Genomic DNA, 23,740 nt, shown 5'->3' with positions numbered 1-23,740 from the left:
ACATTTTAAGGGGTTGAGCTCGTTAAAGGTCTTCCTGATCTCTCATCGTCTTCCAGTGATGTTCTTCCACTCTTGAAGCATGCGTGCCACTCAAAACATCACGAATGACTCATTGCGGCATTGCTGTATGTCAAACGTATGTCATGTCAAAGGTCTCTGTGGCAGATTTGTCCAGTTACACACACAAGTTCACGTTTGCTCTTTGATTTAACTTGCTGTCCATGATGGTATCGCAGACCGGGTAACACGTGGTCAAAATACTTCCTGGGTGGTTGTTGAAAAGAAGCAGGGAGTGTACAAAGTTTTATCAGGAATACTTGCTACCAAATGGATCATGTGATCACGTATTGTCGGAAAATTGTGTTTTCTTACAACTAGAAACTTTTTTAATTTGTGTACCACAATAAAATGCGCATAAAATGAACCTAAACAAATACATATAACTTGTATAAATTTTTGTTTATTTACAATAATTTGTAATGAGGATGGCTTACAATGTCTATAATGAGGATTAGATATTGTGTCTAATCCTGTATTGCAGTGTAGATTCAAGTCACAATGAAGTGATGGTAACATGTTTGACCTTTGCCCATTACTGTTTGATTTGCTTCTTTAGATATCGATGAGTGTTCCACACAGATGCACTACTGCCAGGCCAACACTATGTGTGTTAATTTACCTGGAGGACATCGATGCGATTGCCTTCCTGGATTCTCCAGAGTAGATGACTTCTCCTGCACAGGTTGGACACACACACACACACACACACACACACACACACACACACACACACACACACACACAAAAAACATAACATGATGGATATATTTCAATACCCACATGTTTAAATACACCTTTGCATACACACATGACTAAATACACTCCATAAAATGTTTTTCTGCAGTCATTTGTTGTTGTTTATGATGTTTGTCTCATATAGCAAATCCTTAATATAAGTGTAACTGAGCCTCAGTAAGAGGTGAGATTTAGTACAGATGTCAGATTTAATCTCCGTGACACCAGTGCTTAAAATGTAATTTTTTAATTTTTTTATTTTTTTATTTGAGGAATAATTGGAGCAGTTACAGTGTTTGGGTTGTAACTGATTGCTCTCTGTTTTTCTTCACATAACTCTCCAAACTGTTATTTTACCAACAAAACATTGTGATTGCTGAAGTGCTGTTGTCAGACTTTTTTTTTATTAACAGATCATTTCAAACGGCACAATCCCCAACAAATGGTATGGTGAAACATTTCCGAAGCTTGAGGAAAAAAGTGTGTGCTTTTATTTTATAGCTGGGCCTCGGAAATATGGGCTGCAGTTTAATACGCTGCGTCTCTTCTTGGGGAAATAACAGTGATAAAAAAAGCAAAGTGTGCAATAATCACAATTAATAGGAAAAATAAAACTTTTTGTTTAACACATTGCAGCTTGCCAATACAATTGCAATGGATTATACTTTCTAACAACAGAGGCATGTTTATCTTCAGCTAAATACTAATCACCAACCCCTAATTACTAATCACCCACCACTGATTACTAATCACTTATTCCTGACTACTAATCACCCTCTTCTGAACCACTATTCACCCAATCCTGACTATCAATCAAGTATTATTAATTACTAACTCCTGACTAATTACCCACCTCACTTTTAATTGCCTAAACAATTACTCACACATAACTACTAATCACTCACACCCCACAACCAATCACCCACCCTCACTATTTATCACCCATCTCTGACTACTATCATTACTAATCATTGGCTACTGACTACTAATCATCCACACCTTTTCTAATCTAATCACTCACTCCTTAAAGATGACCCCACAAATGACTACTAATCATCTAAACCTCACAACTAATCACCCACTCCTGATTACTTATCACAACACTTATCACTGATTACTAATCACCAACACCTCAAATCCAACCAACTAATCACTCACCAACATCTCTGATCTTCAATGTCTCATTAATAATCACTGACTACAAATCACACCTGACTATTAATTAATTATCCACCCCTACTCATTATCCACCACGTATTACTAATTATTTACTCTTGTTTACTAATAACCCATTCTTCACTACTAATTGCCTGAACTTGACTATAATCACCCCTGTCCGACTAATCACCCACCCTGACTAGTGATCGCCGACACAATGCTTTTAGTTCCAAAAAAAAGTTTATTTACCCACTGACTACAAATTACTCACCCCCACTACTTTTCATCCATCTCTGACTATTAATCAGAAATACCTCTTTACTATTTATCTAACATCTGACTACTTATCATTCACATCTGACTAAATCACCCCCACTAATCACCCACCCCACTAATAAACACCTGTCAACTTGTAACCCACACATTATTACCAATCATCCACACCTAACCACTAATCACTAATTCCTAAGAATAATCACACCTCATGTATACAAAAAACACATTTTGAGCCCGAGTCTCACTGCAAAGTAACTTGCACTGTTCTTACAGTTTGTTGTGATTTTGCTTCTGTTTTTGAGTGACTGCTGTCGCCCTGTGTGTTCAGTTTGCACCTCACATGAATTTAGACAGTCTCTGGATTACTTTGACTCCTCTGGATTACTCGACTTGACTTCTGATTTGGATTCGTTTGCATGAATGCTGTTTCATAAAACTTCTCTCTGCATTTGGTGCCATCTTTATTTACCTGCTGTGACATAAATCCAATCCAAAGATTGATCACTTCACATCACACTACTGCAATCTGTATCAGGATGTAAGCCGGTCGGAGAGAATAACAATGTGCTTCTGTTTCTGCGATGTGTAAAACAGCTGGAGACTTAACAATCTTACAAACTAAAATATAGATTGCTTTGTTTTTTGACAATATTTAAGAGCCCCAAATCGTTTGCATGTGTGAGTAATTTTGTTATTGGGGGTCAGAGTTCAGGGTCAGCCACATTACAGCACTACAACTCTCAAATCCAACCTAGAGCTCAACTGTTGCTGCTATACAGTGTTGAATCATCACATTTAACACTGAGCATAACCTAATCACTATATAGTTGTGTTGAAAGGCAGCTCTTGTCACCATTCTGTCAGAGTAGTTGTGCGACCAGATCTCAGTCTCTTAAATAATGATTTAGAACCTTTATAATGTATAAAAATGTATAATTGTATTGATTCATTATAATAATCATCATCAGAAGATAATTTTTAATTATTGTAAGACACACATAAGTTTTGCAGTTGAGAATTTCAGCCTGACCGCCTTACACTACATCTAACAGCAGCGTTACTTTAGCTGTATTTCATGCTAATCTGAATGTCACCCAAACTAATTATTCCAGCACTTCTGTCAGAGTCCTTTATTTCTTCCCTTCCCTTATAATATTTCAGCTGCCAAGGGCAAAAAAAAAAAAAAGTCTAAGCCAAGTAGAAGAGATCATATTTAGGAGCGTCTCCCTGAAGGTACCTGACATTAGCAATGACACTGTTAGTTAGAGCTTTACTGGCGCTTATATAAACATAGAAACTTCATCTCTATATTTTCTGGTGATAATTAAAGAAATAATATAGAGAGGGCCTGCACAGTTGAGGCGTAACACCATCTCTATCTCTATGTGTTAAGTATGTCTCTCTGTATATTTTTATATTCTGTCTGTATTCTGATTTAATCCCAAACGAGGCATGGTCTAAACCTGAAGAAGTAGTAGTTGTAAAACCAGTGAAACATTGCACTATGTTGCTGGAAAGTATAGAAAAACTTTGAATATAGAAATGCCAGAATGTCTGCATGGTGTCTCACTTCTTCTCTCAGTCCTCATGATCTCTTTTGTGCAGTTACACTAAATATGAGCTGTAACTAATCACCATTGGCCGTGGCGATATTCTGTGTAATAACACGATTGCAAATGCAATAATGTAAATGCAAAAATTGAGGAACTGACATTTCGATTCACAATAAGATCAAAATGTTTTGTTTATTTTGGTCCCGAACAAGTGGCGCTCACTGATAGCTTGTCAGCTAGTTTTGCTAGCTTGAGCACAGATCGATTTGTACGTGGCTGTAAAAAGTGCAGCTGGTGAATTTGGTTGTGCTGCTTCTTTTTATTCATGAGTACCTTCCATAATGTATATTCATGTTTATGAAAGAGTATTGGTTGCCATGCTGATATGTTGCTAATTCACCTGTAGCAACCGTTTCAGTGGGACTATTGCTAAAAGTTACATTTTACAATGCAAGCATGGATGACCAAAATAATAGACACACTGAAATGTCCCAGATGTCTTGGAATGTTAGTCATTTAATTAGATTAGTGAACATGAATTTATTTTTTATAATGTAATTGATGTCTTTTCCAAAACCAGATGTTATCAAAATTCCCAAAACATTTGACTATTTATGGGTTTTATTTTTAATGACCTGGCATGTTTTTTAGTGATAAACATTGGAAAGTGAAAATGACAGGATTATTTGTCCTATTTCTTCTTAAAATTGTTTCTTGCTAGCAGGTGGACCTTGCACCTCAGTTTGTTTCAAAGTTGATGTCAGTGTCATCTGAAACAGGTTTTTAAAAAGATTGATTGTAAAAGATTGTAAATAATTTATCCATGAAAACTCCATTATTGAGTTTCTCTAAAATTCAGTATTGATATATATATATAGCAAAGCAAATATATTAATATATATAAAACAAAATGTGAATTATTATTATTATTATCATTATCAATATTGCTTTTATTTAGTGGTTACACACAAGCAAAACAACAAAAAAAAAACCACAAAAATTTTGGGAATTTTGCAGACAAGAGTGTAAATCTCCTAGGAAATTATTTGAGGTCAGATGTGTCCCTGTTATTCCATGTTCTTCTACACATTGGTGGCTTTCCGCTCTGGTCCAGTGACTTGAGTAATGGAATTGTCTACACCAAAAAAGTGCAATGCTCCTCTCAAATGTGGACAAAACTTGGGGCTCAGAGGGCAGCTGCCTTCCACATGGGGCAATGCAGCTCACATAAAGTCACCTACCTAGCGGGATTCTTTTTGATTGGAACGCGGTTAAAAAGCGGGACTGTGAGCCAAAAAGCCTACAATCGCAGATTTACTGAAATCTGGAAGTCTGACGTTATGAGGTCAGTTAGGCTTGTAAAATGAGAACATCAGCCCTGAAGGTTGCTCTCATCGCACTAGAGGGCATAATTTAGCATAGGAACCTAAAGAGGAACATTCCCAAAAGACTCTTTGCATCCATTTGAATTGACAATGATTTTATTTCCTCTTTTCATTTCCCTGTGTTGTAAATTTGCTCGTAATAATGTTCAGTTTACTGGGGCTTTACTAAAAGGAGTCTTGATCCCACCTGTATGAGGTGCAATGTTATTGTTATTGCTGCAAAATTCTTGCACACAATCCCATTATTTTATACAAAGGTTTTTTGTTTTTGTTTTTTTTTGCTTTGCACCTACAAACATCAATGATTCATATAATTGAATTTTCTTCCTTATTAGGGATGATGCATGACCCTTAAAACCCTAATTAGAAATGTGCCCAGGTTATCCTTAATGCAGCTAAAGAATAGTCTATCGTTAACATCCACAGAATGACCTGAGCCACTCCAAAGCTGCTGAGGTGAGTGTAAGCTTGCAGTTTAATGAATGTTTTCCCATGCCATCCTGAAGCCATGTGGCATGTTGCATGCAGGATGCTCACGTAACGAAGGTCTACAATTACAAAACGCAGATTTGTGCAGATTAATGACAAGAATAAACAAGCTTGGGCTGCGTGGCTGATGCTGGAGGATAAATTATAATTGTGAGTGGGCTTTTCATCAAATGTCAGTTTCGAATTCCAACACACCTCAAATACACACACACACACAGTTTCACACCTAGGGGCAATTTAGAGACTGCAGTTCATCTACTTGTGTACTATAAACTTTAATATAGAATATCACAAGTGAGAAGGTGTGGATTGCATTAACATGTGTGACACGAGGCACAAAAACAGAAAACCCAGACCACCTGGCTCTCACATTGCCGCTTTCTATCTTTGGTATTAAAGGTTAATGTAAAGGTTAAGTCTTACTACATTATGTTGACATTTTCCCCAGTGAGTCAGTGCTCTTTATATACTTTATATTATTTATAAACTTTGTCACTTATGAATTAAAGACAATCGGACTGTGTAGTGTTTTCATTCATGTCATCATGCACCTCAAGTTGTCTTTTCACATCAAACAAGAGTTATGGTTTTGACATAAAACAAATATCTTAAACCCCATTATACAACGCTCAAAAAACTCATACATAAAACAGATTGTATGTAAATTAGTCCACAGCTAAAGCATCTGGAATTCCCAGGGAAAATGAAAAGCTCCCAGACTGATCAAATACAGCGTTTAGCTCATGGATCGTCAGCCTGATTCACACAGAGCTGGCGTGACCGCAAGCTTTTTTATTTCGTCCGGGCCGGAGCCACACCTGATTCCACTCGTTTAATCAAGCTCGGCCTCCAATCAGCGATCAAATGTTTGCTCTATTTGGCTGGAACTAAAGCCTCCAGCTACAACCGGCCCTTAGTTGATAAGACTGAAGACTTTTCCCTGCTGCCCGTGCTGCTCGTGTTCATGGTGTGAAGTAGATTGACATTGACACGTTAATTTTTAATTTTAGATTATGATATGATTTGAAATGTGAAGAAATCTGTTTTCTGAAATGTTTTATTAAATATATAAAGTGCTGTTAAATAGCTAATGATTGGCAGCAATATGACAGTGTAATATATATGTTGTATGTTTGTTTATACAGTAAAATAGATCAGTGGTCCCCAACCGCCGGGCCGCCACCTGGCACCGGTCCGTGGCTCAATTGGTACAGGGTCGCACAGAAAGAATACATAACTTTCATTATTTCCGTTTTATTTATTATCTGATTCTGAACGATGTTTTATTTTGGAAAATTACCAGATTCTCTCCGCCACATCTGTCTTTGACTCAATCTTGATGCACGTCAAGATGCTTGCCTCGGTCACATGTCTTACAAACATCCACTAGCTTCTTAAAGGGGCTGCTCCAGCTGGTAACACAAACAAACAACACAGTGGATTCACATTTATTATATTTTTTAATTTCAAGTTTTATGCTGGTTGTATAATTTTTTTAATTACTAAATTGAATCAATATAATAAAAAGTATATTGCATTAATTAGATTTATTCCATTTTATTATTATAAAAATATTATTTGATATATTATTTAAACAAGCAACTGTTCAAATGTTGTTGGTCACAAATGTTAATAATAAACTGTGTTAATAAAAAAAATGACAAGCATATTTATGGTTTGCATTTCTCCCCCGTCTGTACTGAAAATTAATCAAACTGTGACTTCAAAACCGAACCGAGGTATATATTGAACTGTAAAATGTGTGTACCATTACACCCCCTGAATATATACTAGGGCTGTCACTCGATTAAAATATTTAATCGCGATTATTTGTATGATTGTCGTTGTTATCTCACGATTTATCGCAAATTGATCACATTTTATCCATTCTAAATGTACCTTGAATTAATACTATTACAGGACAAATGGCATGGAAAAATATGGATGCTTTATTCAAATGTATGTTCAAGGAAATAATGTAAAATCATATAATCCATTCCAAACACCAAAAAATATTCATGTAAAAATAATTTTTAATAGTATTTTATCTACAAATTATTGTCCCTAATGTATCTGAAACAAATAATAATTTGTACACAATATTTGCTTGGAAGGAGAATCTTTGATGGGTATAAATAGACGCCGGCTCCTGTTATTCCTTGCCAGATTGTTTTTTGGCCTTTTGTTATGCTTTTTGGGACTATCTTGCCTTTTTTCCCCCTGTGGATTATTTTTGCTTTCTCTTTGAATCTCTACCTTTTCCTGTTTTTTGCCCGCAGTTTTTTGGACGTTTGTTGGTTATTTTTTTTTCACCTTTTTCTGTTGAACATTTGTTCTCTGACTGTTTGTATTGTCTATGTTTTTTTTCCCTAAAATTAAAGACTGCCTTTTGATATTTTCTGCGTCCTGCATTTGGGTCCTTCCTCTCGCGTTCCTGACAGAACAATCTGGCCAACTATGGACCCCGCGGACGCACAGGATTTAAGGGAGAGTATCGACTCTCTGAAACAGATCTGCGTCACCCATGATCAGCAGCTACGTGAGCTTGGTTCGGCACTTCAAGGTTTCATGCAGCGCGCGACTCAAAATCCCAGTACCTCGGCTGTAGCCACACCCGTCGCCTCACCTGCACCATCAACCGAGATGGAACCTGCTCCGGTCGTGGTCAGTTCCCGTGAACCTCACCTAATGCCACCGGCACGTTTCTCTGGGGAACCAGGACACTGCCGCTCCTTCCTCACTCAGTGCGGCATCATCTTTCAACTTCAACCCTCTTCTTTTCCCACCGAAGTAGCCAAGGTGGCCTATGTGATTTCTCTGCTATCAGGTCCCGCTCTCCAGTGGGCCACCGCTGAGTGGGAGAACCAGACCCCCCACTGCATGTCTTTCTCCGCCTTCTCTGGCGAACTCCGGAAAATTTTCGACTCCGCCTCTCCCCGTCATGATGCGGCTCGCTTGCTGTTTTCTGCCACTCAAGGTAGGCGCTCGGTGGCTGAATTTGCCGCGGAGTTCCGCACCGCTGCCACAGATAGCGGATGGAACCCCACGGCCCTTTATGACGCCTTCTATCGTGGTTTGGCTACGGAAGTTAAAGATGAATTAGCCGCCCGGGAACTTCCATCGAGCTTAGATGGCCTCATTGCCCTCGCAACGCGAATTGACAGACGCCTGCACCCCTCGGCGCTCCGATCGTCACCGCTCTCTACCGCAATACCGACGTCGAACACTCCCTTGTGAGACTACGGTACCAGAACCCCACTCTCCACCCCGTCCTATGGAAATTGGCCGCCGACACCTATCCTTGGATGAAAAGGAGAGGCGTCGCTCCAGAGGCTTGTGTCTCTACTGCGGGAAGCTGGACACATGGCGGTTTCCTGCCCAGTAAAAGACCGGGCTCGTCGCTGATGGGGAGGTCCTCGCCGAGCCAAATCCTTCCTGCCCTCTCCAAACCACTCCTAGACATCCGCATCCTCTCTGGCGGACAGGAGCACCAGCTTGCTGCTTTTGTGGATTCAGGGGCAGACTCGGAGTTCCTGGATCAGGATCTAGTTCAGCAGTTGATGATTGAGACTGAAACCTTGCCAGCCACCCTTCAAGTTCGAGCTCTCGATGGCCATCCCCTTTATCAGGCGACCTGTCGCACGAAGCCCCTCCGGGTCACCATTGCCGATCAACATCAGGAGTGGCTATCCTTTTTGGTCATTTCCTCCTCTCACACCCCGGTAATGCTCAGTTTTCCCTGGTTGCAGAAACACAACCCCCGTCTGGATTGGTCCACGGGTAAAGTCTTAGAGTGGGGAACCTTCTGCCATTCCCACTGTTTAGTTCAGCCATCTGCCTCTGGTACTTTTGAGACCTTGAACCTTGATTCAAGTCCCGCTGTGTATCATGACCTTGGTCAGGTATTTAGCAAGGCCCAAGCTTCCTCCTTGCCTGCTCATCGGCCATATGACTGTGCCATCGACCTCCTACCCGGGTCCTCGCCCCCCCGGGGACGTTTGTATCACCTGTCGGGCCCCGAGCAAAAAGCCATGACGCAGTACATTCAGGACTCACTTGCTACTGGCCTTATTCGCCCTTCCTCCTCCCCTGCTGGTGCGGGGTTCTTTTTCGTTGAGAAGAAGGATGGGACTTTACGCCCCTGCATCGATTATCGTGGTCTCAATAGCATCACCATCAAGAACCGCTATCCGCTTCCCTTAATGGACACGGCATTTGAACAGCTCCAAGGTGCTTCCGTTTTCACTAAACTGGACCTTAGGAACGCATACCATCTCGTTCGCATCCGTGAAGGGGATGAGTGGAAGACAGCTTTCAACACCCGCCTGGTCACTATGAGTATTTGGTCATGCCGTTTGGCCTCACCAACGCGCCAGCGGTTTTCCAGGCTCTTATCAATGACGTGCTGCGTGATATGTTGAACCGCTATGTTTTTGTGTATCTGGATGACATCTTGGTGTTCTCCCGGTCTCTGGATGAGCATGTCGGCCATGTTCGTTTGGTACTCCAGCGCCTCCTCCAGAATGGCCTGTATGTCAAGGCGGAGAAATGTGAGTTCCATGTCTCTAGCACCTCGTTCCTGGGATTCACTCTTGCTGCGGGGAGCATAAGTATGGATCCTGCCAGGATCAGAGCTGTCAAGGAATGGCCCACACCCTCCTCTAGGAAGCAGCTGCAGAGGTTCCTGGGGTTCTCCAATTTTTTCCGGAGGTTTATTAGAGGCTACAGCTTGGTTGCCGCCCCTCTTCACCAACTGACCTTCTCCCGCTGGTCCTTTTCATGGTCTCCTGAAGCGGAGCGAGCGTTCATCAGACTCAAAGACCTCTTCACCTCTGCCCCAGTCCTGGTTTTTCCCGATCCTCTCGCCAGTTCATCGTGGAAGTCGATGCCTCTGACCTAGGGGTAGGCGCTGTACTGTCTCAGAGGGGTGCTTCTGATAATAAGTTGCACCCTTGTGCCTTCTTCTCCTGCCGTCTTAACCAAGCTGAACGCATTACCCCATTGGTGAGCGGGAGCTCCTGGCTGTCAAGCTTGCCCTGGAAGAATGGCGTCACTGGTTAGAGGGGACCGAGACCCCTTTCTTGGTCTGGACTGATCACCGCAACCTGGAGTATCTACGCACCGCCAAGCGCCTCAATCCTCGCCAGGCTCGCTGGGGACTTTTTTCGGCAGGTTCAATTTCTCTCTTCCTACCGCCCAGGATCTAAGAATGGGAAGCCTGACGCTCTTTTCAGGTTACACTCCCCTGTGGAGGAAGAAGATCCCACCTTCACACCCATACTTCCTCCTTCAGTTACCGTACGTGCCCTGGACCTTGACCTCGAGGCTAGGGTTAAACTTGCCACTATAGACCAGCCAGCTCCCGAGGGTTGCCCTACTGACAGACTCTTTGTTCCCGAGCAGCTGCGGTCCCAAGTCCTCCAGTGGTGTCACGGCTCGCCTCTGTTTTGCCATCCCGGGTTTCCTCGAACTCTGTCCGTCCTCCAACAGCGGTTCTGGTGGCCCACGGTCCGAAAAGATGTCCGTGAATTTGTTGCCGCCTGTCCCACCTGCACGCAACACAAGAATCGAAGGGCCATTCGTGGGATTGCTACGCCCACTTCCTGTGCCTAAACGCCCCTGGTCTCACATTGCCCTGGATTTTGTTACCGGGCTCCCGCCGTCTGCCGGCAGCACTGTCATTCTTACCGTGGTGGACCGATTCTCGAAGATGGTTCATTTCATTCCCCTGGCCAAACTGCCTTCTGCTAAGGAGACGGCTGCGCTCCTTCTCCTGCACGTTTTCCGTCTGCACGGTCTTCCTCGCAACATCCTCTCTGACCGGGGTCCTCAATTCACTGCTGGGTTTTGGAAGGAATTTTTTCGCCTTCTAGGGGTCTCGATCAGCCTCTCCTCTGGGTTCCACCCGCAAACCAATGGCCAGACTGAGAGGCTCAATCAAGAGCTAGAGACCGGACTCCGTGTCCTCTGCGCCCAAGATGCCTCCTCATGGTCCTCCAAGCTGTTGTGGGTTGAGTATGCCCATAATTCTTTGCCCACTGCTGCCACTGGATTGTCTCCTTTCAGACGGTTTATGGTTATCAACCCCTCTATTCTCTACCCAGGAGGCTGAGGCTTCTGTCCCATCCGCATTGGCTCAGTTTCGGCGCTGTCGACTCAGTTGGAGGAGGGCCCGCACGGCACTTCTTAGAGCTTCCCAAAGCTTTGCTCGTTGGGCCAACCGGAGACGCCGTCCTGCACCCCATTACCAGGTTGGTCAGAAGGCGTGGCTTTCCACTCGGGACCTTCCTCTCAAGGCCGTGTGTCGTAAGCTCGCCCCACGGTTTCTGGGACCGTTCCCCATCTCCAAGGTCATTAACCCGGTTGCTGTGCGCCTCAGACTGCCCAGGGCCCTTCGGATCCATCCTACGTTCCACGTTTCTTGACTCCGACCTGTCCGGGCCTGTTCCTTGGTGCCCTCCGCCGGGCCCCCGCCACCCGCCCGGGTCATCGACGGGGGTCCCGCTTATACGGTGCGTCGTTTGCTCCGCTCCCGCCGTCGGGGTAGGGGCTTCCAATATCTGGTGGACTGGGAGGGCTCTGGCCCGGAGGAGCGCTCCTGGGTTCCTGCGCGGCATGTTCTGGACCGTGACCTCATTTCTCGGTTTCACCGGGACCATCCTGAGCAGCCTGGGGGGTCGTCTGGAGCCGCCTTGGGGAGGGGGGTACTGTCAGCCGACGGCGCGCGCACTTCCGGTAATTCTACTTCCGGTAGCCCAACTTCCGCTTCCGGTGCGGCACTGGCGTGACGTGGCGGCCATCTTTGATGGGTATAAATCTTGCCAGATTGTTTTTTGGCCTTTTGTTATGCTTTTTGGGACTATCTTGCCTTTTTTTCCCCTGTGGATTATTTTTGCTTTCTCTTTGAATCTCTACCTTTTCCTGTTTTTTGCCCGCAGTTTTTTGGACGTTTGTTGGTTTTTTTTTTCACCTTTTTCTGCTCTTTGGTTTTTTCCATGCTCTTTCAAGAGTTGAACATTTGTTCTCTGACTGTTTGTATTGTCTATGGTTTTTTCCCTAAAATTAAAGACTGCCTTTTGATATTTTCTGCGTCCTGCATTTGGGTCCTTCCTCTCGCGTTCCTGACAGTCACAATACTATTGCAAACAGTGCGTTCACGCGAATGCCGCCTGAACACGCCAAATGAGGACAAATAAGCGTGAATTTGAGCTCCCATTGTTTTACACAGCGAGAGAGAAAGAACCATTGTCTCAGCTGAGCATGAGCCTTTTGTGTGTTGTTCATGTGATGCTTGATGTTCGCAATGCAAGTTATCGCTTGTAATGCAAGTAAAATTTTGTGCTCATCCTGCAAAGCATTCGTAAAACACGTTACTTGCAGTCCAAGGGTCCACTGTACGTAAATCATCAGAACACCAAATGGAACTTATGCCATGTTTCCACACAGATGGTGGCTATTTTGGTACTTGATTTTAGACTTGGCGTATCAGTAAAACAAATGTTAAGTGATTAAAAATTATGTTTTGCTGTTTTATTTTTTCATTTTTTATTCCTGAGTAAAAAAAGAATGTTGTGAATAAAAGTGTGTTTCTAAAAGGTTTTAATTTTGCCTCTTTAAATTTTTTTATTAAAGTTTTTAATAAAAATGGTGAAACAGAAAAACGTGCTGCATTAAAAAAATTAGTAGCGTTAAAGTAAATATGCCTTGACACGTTAATTTATAATTTCTAATATATAATCAGTGCAACCTTGATACTACGTTCTATGATCCCTCGCGAGTAACAAAAAATCGGAAGGTTTTGACTCTTTCCTTTTGATTGTTCCTTTTTCAAGGGGATTTGTGCATGTACTGCACTGTAAACTCAATAAAAAATGTAAATTACTTTAAATGAATAATACAATAATAAAATAGTTTTTTTTTACAATAAAAAAAGTTTTTATGTAATTTATTAGTACAAACTCTGTTTTAAAATGTTACTTTAAAATTTTCATGAGTTACTCTCTCTCAGGTTCCAAAAAAAAGTCGAGAACTATCGAGGTTGCGGGTGTCAAGGTCGCAAGTATCAAGGTTCCACTGCATATATATATATATATATATATATATATATATATATATATATATATATATATATATATATATATATATATATATATATTAAGTACCTGATATCAACAGTGGAAAAAAATGAAGAGTGTGATAGAGAAGTGAAGAAAAGAGTGCAGGCACCTGTAAGTAAACTCTGAGCCCTGCATATACACAGCATGGAAACAGAGAAAGTGAGAGAAGGAAATGGTGACACAGAAATGGCGCACAACCCTTGTGTGTAAAGTGGCACAAATGTGTAAAAAAAAAAAAAAAGGTGTATGCACAAAACAGGGCTTGAAATGTGCGTACGTCACTTTCCACGCAAAGGTTGTGAGTGCTATCTGTGATGCCAATTAACATTCATTTATAAATGAAGCCCCAGGGTGGTGCGTCATTAATAATGGTCTGTGCGGATAAACGGTGCTCCGTGTGTAGTTAAATTAACTAAATGAAGCTTTGTTTGTTGAGTACTTGATTTACTCGAGGAATTCAACCCTAATATGTATATGTGTATATCGTCTGTAGGTTACGTATGTAACCCTAGTTCCCTGAGGGAACGAGACGCTGCGTCAAAACGCTTTGGGAACGCCCCCGCTTTGTAAAAGTTTTGAATCACGTGTAAAATCCGGCCAATTGGCAAGTCGTGACATCATCGGCAGGTGACATTGCATAAACCAGGAAGCTACAATACGGCTGAGCGATGGTATCGACATTAACTTCTGAGGAAAGAGAAGGTAAGTGCTTTCAGGGATGCAGGGAGTATGGCTCAAAACGCAACATCTTGTTCCCTCAGGGAACTAGGTTTACATACGTAACCTAGAGACGTTTCATTTCAAAGAACTCTAGCTGCATCAAAATGCTTTGGGAATGAGCATACTATCACACCATACTGCCTAGTGTGTCTGGCCACCCCAATGTGCAGAACAGAGGAGCTGGGATTGGTTCTGATGTCAAGTTCATAAAACCTGACGAAGGTCAAAGGGGTGGACCAACCCGCAGCGATACATATGTCCAGCAGGAGCACCCCCGCTGACCAGGCCATAGAAAGGACTGGAAAGACCAGAGGACTCATAACCAGAGAAAATCGCATCCACTATCCATCTGCTGAGAGTCTGCTTATTGGCCTGAAAACCTTTCCTATGAGGGCCATAGCAGACAAACAGCCGCTCCAACTTTCTTCAAGACTCGTCCTGTGGAGGCACATATCCAGTGCTTGCACTGGACACAGTCGATTCTGCTTATGTAGCCCGTCCCCCTCAATGCACGGCACTCTGGTTGTCAGGGCCACTTTACCACCACCTGTTTGTTCGAGGAGAGAACCACCCTCAGGTTAGCACAGGCTGTGAGGAGTCCGTGGGCTCGATAGCATCCGAAAAATTTGCCTCCTTGGAGGAAGAAATCCGGAGCACCGCATTACACACGCCAGAAGAAGGAACCGCCGAAGCGGTGGTTTCCCCTGGAGCTCGGCCCAGCAGGAGAGGCTGGAGAGGACTAACAGTTGACTTTCTCTAGAGCCGACAAAGCATGCTCCTAAGCTAAGAAAACAACACATTGGCTGTGTGTATCCCCCCACGAATGAAGCAGGGCAAGAAGGAACACACAGTCGGAATTCTGCTTGCATTTAAAGCTCATGGCTGCACAGATTCACACACAAAGCGCTTACCTAAACAACAAAAGGGAATGTCGCTAAATTTTTTGTTGTAGCTTCCTGGTTTACGCGACGTTGCCCACCGATGATGTCACGACTTGCCTATTGGCCAGATTTTTCAGGGCGTGGACAAAGGGATAAAGGATATAATAAATGAAAGGATATAATAAAATCATTACTGAACCTGGAAAAAAGAAATAGGATATATGCTCAGCATTAGGTGGTCAACTACAGCACTACTAGAAAACTAGTTTAAGTAGTAATGAAAATATTGCATATTCTCTCAAAATATAGGATGCTTGCTTCACATTTGTTTTAGTTTTTTTGCTTTTTTATGAATTTCCTTTTCTTAAACAACCCAAAAGTAAAAATATATATATATATATATATATATCTTGAAGAACAAAGCTGTACTCGTCAAATTAAAACTAAAAATCTAAGGTGACATGATGGATGGATGGATGGATAGATGGATGGATGGATGGATGGATAAATAGATAGAGATAGATAGATAGATAGATAGATAGATAGATAGATAGATAGATAGATAGATAGATAGATAGATAGATAGATAGATAGATAGATGCAAAATGGCAAATTCATACTCAAAGTCTCTGGCTCCATTATACTCCATACATAATGCAACAAATGCTTTCAGCCAAATATTTAATTTCGAGATATAAAGGCAGAGCCTCATTCAGCCTTGAAAGCATTGGTTCCTTTGTGATGCTATTAAATGGGTTATTATGGACGTCAGAAACTTGGCTTTGAAATATAACTGTGACTTGAGGGAAAATAATCATAAGTGCATAAATTAAGGAATTATTACATTTTTGTACACCACAATCCCACCTTTTTTTTTTAAGCTTGGCTGCCACACTAACTTTTAGTGCAGCGGTGTATGGCACATTATTTGAGACAGAGTGTATGTTTCTCCTGCCTGTCAGAAGAATCAGCTTGGTTAGATTGTCTAATGAAGCCTGAAGTATGCCCTGTTTTACTGCTGCCGTGAATGCGAGCGAAAAACATAACTGCTGTGAGTGCTATGAACCTCAAACATGTTACTCAGCCTCAGAAAGTCCGGGCAAGTTTATGGATTGAAAGATTTATCATGATAATCCGGCAACGAGTTTACAAATAATCTCAAAACAGTGTTCATGCTGGTCCTCCAAAAGCTCCAGCCCAAATATTATTCATTTTGGTCACCAGAACTGGTATCTAGTGGGAAAGAAAATTCACAGGATGAACTCATTTTAAATAAATAAATAATAATATATTAAGTATTATAAAAATAAGTAAGTAAGCAAATAAATAAATGTGAGAAGAGCCTGGAGAGTTAAAGGTATGCACTGGAGAGAAGGAGAATGAAAGTCAGTAGGAGTAAGAGTGTGTGAATAAGAGGGAGGGCAGTGGAGTGGTGGGGTTGCAGGAAGAAAAGGTGAAAAAGGTGGATGAGTTAAATTACCTGATATCAACAGTGCAAAATAATGAAGAGTGTGATAGAGAAGTGAAGAATAGAGTGCAGGCAGGGTGGAGTGGGTGGAGAGTGTTTTGTGATAGAAGGGTATCTGCAAGAGTGAAAGGGAAAGTTTATAGGACTGTGGTGAGACTTGCGATGTTGTATGGTTTAGAGACAGTGGCATTGACTAAAAGACAGGAGGTGGAGCTGGAGGTAGCAGAGCTGAAGATGTTGAGATTTTCATTGGGAGTGACAATGATGGGCAGGATTAGAAATAAGTTTATTAGAGGGACAGCGCATATAGGACGTTTTGGAGACAAAGTGAGACGTGCGACTGACAGAGGTGGGACATGGGGTATATTGGTAGAATGCTGAGAATGGAGTTGCCAGGCAGGATGAAAAAACGAAGGCCAAGGAGGAGGTATATGGATGTAGTGAGGAGGACACGCAGGTAGTTAATTTTAAATAGAAAAATTGTTATCCCAAATGAAAGCAGCCAAAAAAAGCAAAGTTTATTAAAACGTAATATAGTAATACAAAGCGATAGATAGATAGATAGATAGATAGATAGATAGATAGATAGATAGATAGATAGATAGATAGATAGATAGATAGATAGATAGATAGATAGATAGATAGATAGATAGATTAAAAAAAAGGAATTGAAAAAAGGAGCATAGCAAATTTCTAATAGTTCCTTTGTTGAGATACAAACTTCTAAGAGAAGATATTTATTTTTATATTTTTCACTCTACTGTACAGTGCTAGTTCAGGTTTTGTACGTAGCTCCAGCTCATCCACTGTAGTGTTTAAAATTTTCACACTTCATCATGTTTTTTAACAGCAGCACTGAAGGAGGAGGAGAAGGAGGAACATCTCATGAATGAATGAACATTTAATTAAAATCCACGTCCAATTATTAGAGCAGTGAATACAGAGCTCAGTGGCACAAAGGCTCCGAGTGTGACAATTCTCTTCCGCCCTCAAGTGCAGCTGTTCATGTGCATCTTTTTATTATTTAAAGGACTATTCAAGTAGCAAAAAAGACAAATGACCTGAGACAAACTTTTTAATTTAGTTGATCATATTCTGCAGGTTTGATTTGCTGGGGACAAATTGATCCTAGTTCGGGGAAAAATAATGTTCAGACTAAATGTAAGGAAACTTCCAAATCTTCCATCCAGAACATCTGCTGAATGCTGAACATCTAAACCACAAACAGAACAAAACATGGAAGAAAAACAAGACATCAGTTTCTGTTCTTCTGTGGGTTTTTTTTTTTATTATATTATAGATATTAGATTTATCAAAAACTTATACACATTACCTATAAATTCCCTTCTGAAAAAAAAAAAATACAACTGAAACAATAAAATTTGTAATACATTTAAAGGTTTTAATGGGGATTACTGGAAATGTTTTGCTTTCTATTGGTATTATATTACAGTATGTCTGATACCATTTAGGTGTAATGAAACATTTTTGGTCTTTTAGATCACATTTTGGTATCTACTGGACACCAGTATGGACCATTAGGAGGCCATCAAGCCTCCTGATTCCAATGAGTTTCTACACTAGTTTATTTGGTATAATGCTAATGATTTAATTATGCAAACAAACATATGGTGTAGTGGAAACTGTTTGGCGGTGGTTTTAATGGTTAACAGCTGATGGTTGGGGTGCCAAAATGACCTGTCCCAGTTGGTTAATGCAACACACACACACACACACACACACACACACACACGTGCGCACACGCACACACACATTGGCATACTGGTCCCTCATACTTATCTACATATCCACTACATTTCCATCCCTTGACAGTAATTTGCGATGTGCATAATAAACACATATTCAAACACACAATATGTATTTTTTGGCATCGTCTTTTGTTTTGTTTTATGTTTGTTTTGTTAAATACTCACATTTGTTCAGGTGTTTGCCGGCATTTGTGTAATCGGTCGTCCACGTTGCTCTTCCTCCAATCATCTGCCCAACCCGAGCGCCAACCAGCGGCCGGACTATATAATGCCAGACTTACTCTGTGCTGGCAGGAAGTGCTTTGTTCAGTATGTTCTTGTTAGTTTTGTGGTGTTGGAGATGTGTTTGGGTGTGTTTATTTTTTTTTGTGTGGTGGTTAGTTGTCGTTTGTTTTTTTATATTTTAAATGTTTTTTTTTTTTTTAAGGTGGGTTGTGTTTGGTGGGGGTAAAGTTGGGTGAGGGGGGCAAAAAAATTTAAACCCTCAGAATTTGTTGACTTCTATTTACGTCACTTTAGGTCTGATACCATTCGGGACCAATAGAACACCTTTTGGCGACATGTGGATCGTGGGGCTTATTGGTATCTATACTGGTGTTCAGTAGATACATGATCTACATCTGACATTTTTTTATTCAAATTATAATATTTTTTGGTAAAGTTCCTTACTCCACTTTTGTGCCAGTGTGTAAAAAAGTTTGCACACAACCCTATAATAACAATCTGTTTCTATGTTCAGGGATGCAACTGCTTTCAAAAAAACTCCGTAATAGCATTGCTAATGCTGTTATTGCAAGCATGTTCCTAATGTTATCAAAGCCACTGTCTACCAGACACATTGATCATGTCCTCCATCTTTTCTGGCTGAGTACAGCATTTTTCCTAACTAACTCTCAGCTTACATAAACAATTTAAATTTGATTTTGTTTATTTAGTTTTAGACTTTTTTTATCCTTTAATAATTTAATATAAAACTGATTTTTGTGTGTGGCATTTATGTAACTGGCCATTTAATATTAACACTGCCTTTGTTTGCTTTAAGGAATTACTACAGTGTTTTCGTGTTCCTGAGTCAGAACACACAGCAGTATGATTGCGGTAAGGAGGCTGTAAGTGGTATAATGGCAGGCCTTCTGAGAGGGAAATCGCCCCATTTACCGCCTAATTCACTAATCTCAAGCAGGAGGCACAGTGGTCATGCAGAATTTGTGCAGCTTTTGAGGATCCATTTTTAGGCACTGTTAAGAGGATAAACTGCTCCTTGTATGCCACAAATACCCAGCTTCTAGCTAAAACTGGAGACATTTCGAACCTATTACTGGTTAGTTTATATAACTATGTATGAATATATATATTGCCTTCCATTAGACATTTTTTAAATGTATTGTGACCATCAAATTAAAAATTAAAAAATCATATTTGATCATTTATTATTTATATTTGACACAACCTTTTGTAACTGGGGTTTTCATTTTCTTGATACTAGTAAATACTTTTCAGCGTAAGGTCAGTGTGTTCATTGAGACACCTCATTACACAAGTGACAACAACCTGGGAAAGAGTGATTGAGCTCTTCGGCAATATTGCTGTGCATAAATTCTCTAAAACTTGGAAATTGAAGGACAGAAATGTATTATATTTCAAAAATTGTCACTCTATAGGCAGCACACTTTCAGGCATCTCAAGAGAATCAAAAAGTGTCCATTTTGTCATAACCTCCTGGATTTCTTATTTGCATAAGTTGCAAATTAAGATTCTTGAATTCCAAGTTTCTGTTTATTCTTTTAACATTAAAACACACCATAATTTGGTCAATGCCGAATGACTTTAAAATAAATACATTATTACATTCAAATACAATTTTGATACAGTCCGTTAACATTTGCAGCATTTATTCAGGCTTACAAAAGAGCAGTGCATGTGTAAAATACTCACATGAGGGGGAAGAGACCATTAAGCAGAAATCCTGTTAGAGAAGAGTTAGTTCAACAGCAAAGCAATTTAATGCCCTGTTAAGTGCTTGCTGAAGAAGTAGAGCTCTTCATTTAAAAACAGAAAGTGATTGCAGACATTGAGAAAGTACTGAAGCCTGTACTTAATAAAGCGTCCTATACAGTAACTTGCAGTTTCAATAATGTACTTATAATTTAAAAATTTTGGACAAATGTATCATTTTTATGTTTTATTTCTGTGTACAAACTATTATAAGGCTATTTTAATTTTGATATCTCAATATTTTAGCATAATAGACAAAAACATGGCTACCATTTCATACTTCAACACCATGTAATTCCATCTGGACTGTGGCTAATTGGGACCAACTTCACCATGAGAGAGCAGACATTCAGCTGGGGTGTTATCGATCATGGAATGGCCTGCTCAGTCATTGCACCTAAATCCTATTAAAAATGCTCTGAATCACAAGATCAGAAAGAGCTATCCAACTAGCGAAGAACAGCATTTCTTCGCTAGTCAACAGATCAAGAGATTTACAAGAGGCAGGGCAAAGTTTTTCAGCTGAATGTTTTGAGAAACTTAATGTCCAGATCCTGAGTGTGTGCAAACTGTTATTCATACTGAGGGAGGATTTTTTATTGAAAATCAAGTTTAACATCTGGTCTTTTTGAGATTATTTTGGTCGAAGTAAATCTTCATATCGTTAAATTACCTAGTTTGCTGCATATAAATTCCAACATGATCGAATACTAGGTGCTTCCGGACCTTTTGCAGGCACTGTAAGTGGAAATAACAAGAGATTTAGTTCAGATTACTGCGGGAGTTTCTGATAATTAGGCCAACAGCGAAAGTTTATGAGAATCCCAATTGTTTTAGGATTCTTGTAAATCTAATGCACTGTGGGTTAAACTGTGGATGTAGAAAGATAATACAGGATGTAGGAAGTAGTTTATTGCACTATGCTATTAATCAACTTAAAAGCACACTGTATACAGTATATAAACCTAAGTGACATGATAATATTCATGTTCGAGCTCCTTGGATTAGCTTTCCATAATTGCACTGCGGATAAAGAGATGAGTTCTGGAAGTTCTTTGTTTCATTACCTCATTTCCTGTCCTTGTTCTACTCTTTTGTTTGAGGCAGTTGCACCGCTTGCTTTTAATCGGTCATTTAATTATATATACTGTAATACTTAAATGCTAATGTAGTGTATGTTAAATATGGCACAGGTGAAATATGCTGTTGTTTCATAAAAATTTAAAAAAACCCTGAAGACAATGTCCTTTATTTTATTACAATTTTCAGGTGTCATGAGAGGCATTTAGTAAATTTGGGCTAATTGGAATTTAAATCCTGAGGTCTGAGCTTGAAACCCTAATTAGTGTGCCACTATCTCAGCTCCAGTGTCCCTCTTACAAATTACACATTGTATTGACTCTTGTGAAATTCGCTTCCTCAAGCCATAAACGCACGCACACGCACTCACACACACTGTGTTCAATCTGCTTAAGGGCTCAATAAGCAGGAGGCATTAATTAAGTAAGGAATGCATTAGTCAGGATTAAGACGTCTTTTTGCATATTGATGAACAGCGTCAACGCTAATAAGTTAATTTTTCCTTATCTTTAAAAAAGAAAAAAAAAATGTGATTAAGTCTCTTAGGAAGTGTGCTCATGAGAGCTTATCGAAAATGAATGACATTGTTTTATTACGAGGATGCATGCTGCTGATAATCGCTATGTGCAAAAAAGCCAAATTTGTAATAAGCAATACTGTTACAACATGCAGGAGAAGGAGGGCAAGTGTAGAAATAATTTCAGTTTAAATAAAATTAATACAATAAATTAAAGAATATTTTTATATCTATTTGTTGGAACATCCATGAAAATGCTTCCTGTAATCACTTCCAGTTTCCATCCAGCCTTTCGCTCTTTTATTCAGAAAACTGAAAACACAAATGAACATCTTTTAGCTGTTACAGAGGACTGATTCTGGAGACTCCTTCCAAAAATGCTAAACAGGCAAAAACCTCACAGAAAAATGTCATTATATAAAACTTGTGAATTGAGTTTGCACACTGTGGGGCTCATGTTTTTGCAGTGTCATACAAATGATTTTACTGTTCTTTATTCATTATACTGTTCAAAAACTGACAAGCATGCTAACCACACTGTTCACCAGTTCACTGTACAGCCAACACACATACAAACAAATAAAAAGGAGATAAATTTCTTGTACACAAGCAAAACAGAGGGCACACAGTGTGGGTGATGCTAATTTCACGTTTGGGTGAACGTCTCTGAAATATTTATTAGACTAATTTCCATTAGCAGTCATCGGTTATGAAGGCCACCTCATCTCCTCCTACTGCAGGTCACATCCAACAGGGCTCAATTAAAACACACTCCTACTGGAAAAAAAGGGGAAATGGGTGTTATGTGCTTAAGGGTGGGCTAAAAATGTACAGTATGTACATTTTTTTTTTTCCACTTCATTAGACCTTAGACTGATCTAAACTGTTTGACTATATTCTTGTTTTGAATGATTTTTGCTGTGGTAAAGAAAAAAAAAGTTTGCTGAATGTTATGTTTATAATAAGAATATGTGATCACAATAAAGAAGAACAAAACACAACCATAAAAATAAATCAATGGCAATGTGGTCCTATGATGTGGCTACCCTGATATTGATTATTTTCCAATAACACATCCTAATAGTGTTTTTTTTTACCTGTATACTACAGTAATTTGCCATTAGTGACAGTTTATTAAAGGTTATTTTATTCATTTCAATTACAGACGCTATGACAATGCTCTCAGTTATCTCTTTATTTTGGAAATGAATAAAACTCAAAGTTAACAGTTGCAAAGCACTGACACTGGTCCACTCATTCCAGAAAAGCCAAAAAACTGCCTTTAAAACAAATCTGATCATGCTGACCCTCCTCCCATACAAGTGCCCATGTTATTTTATTAATACAGAATACAGGATCATCTGTCTCCAAACCGCACTGCTACAAAAAATAAAAACTTAAAAAACTTATTTTTGACCAATGGGAATGAAGCAGCATTCATCAGAAACATGAAAACAAACTAATGTAATTGTGTATTTATCTTTTTAGTGTATATATATATATATATATATATATATATATATATATATATATATAT

General features: G+C 40.1%; 1 protein-coding gene across 2 annotated transcripts in view; it reads left to right on the top strand.

Moving 5' to 3' along the window:
- The window catches only part of LOC124391167 (protein kinase C-binding protein NELL1-like), a 263,303-nt gene that overhangs the window by 165,985 nt on the left and 73,578 nt on the right, over positions 1 to 23,740 (top strand). For both annotated transcript variants that reach the window (XM_046857567.1, XM_046857566.1), the window contains exon 13: positions 617 to 742. In XM_046857567.1, coding sequence (XP_046713523.1) covers positions 617 to 742 — 126 coding nt within the window. The remainder of the gene's footprint in view (positions 1 to 616; positions 743 to 23,740) is intronic.

Source organism: Silurus meridionalis, chromosome 9, assembly GCF_014805685.1.
Source record: "Silurus meridionalis isolate SWU-2019-XX chromosome 9, ASM1480568v1, whole genome shotgun sequence".
Taxonomy (NCBI): domain Eukaryota; kingdom Metazoa; phylum Chordata; class Actinopteri; order Siluriformes; family Siluridae; genus Silurus; species Silurus meridionalis.
This window is presented reverse-complemented; position numbering and strand designations above follow the sequence as displayed.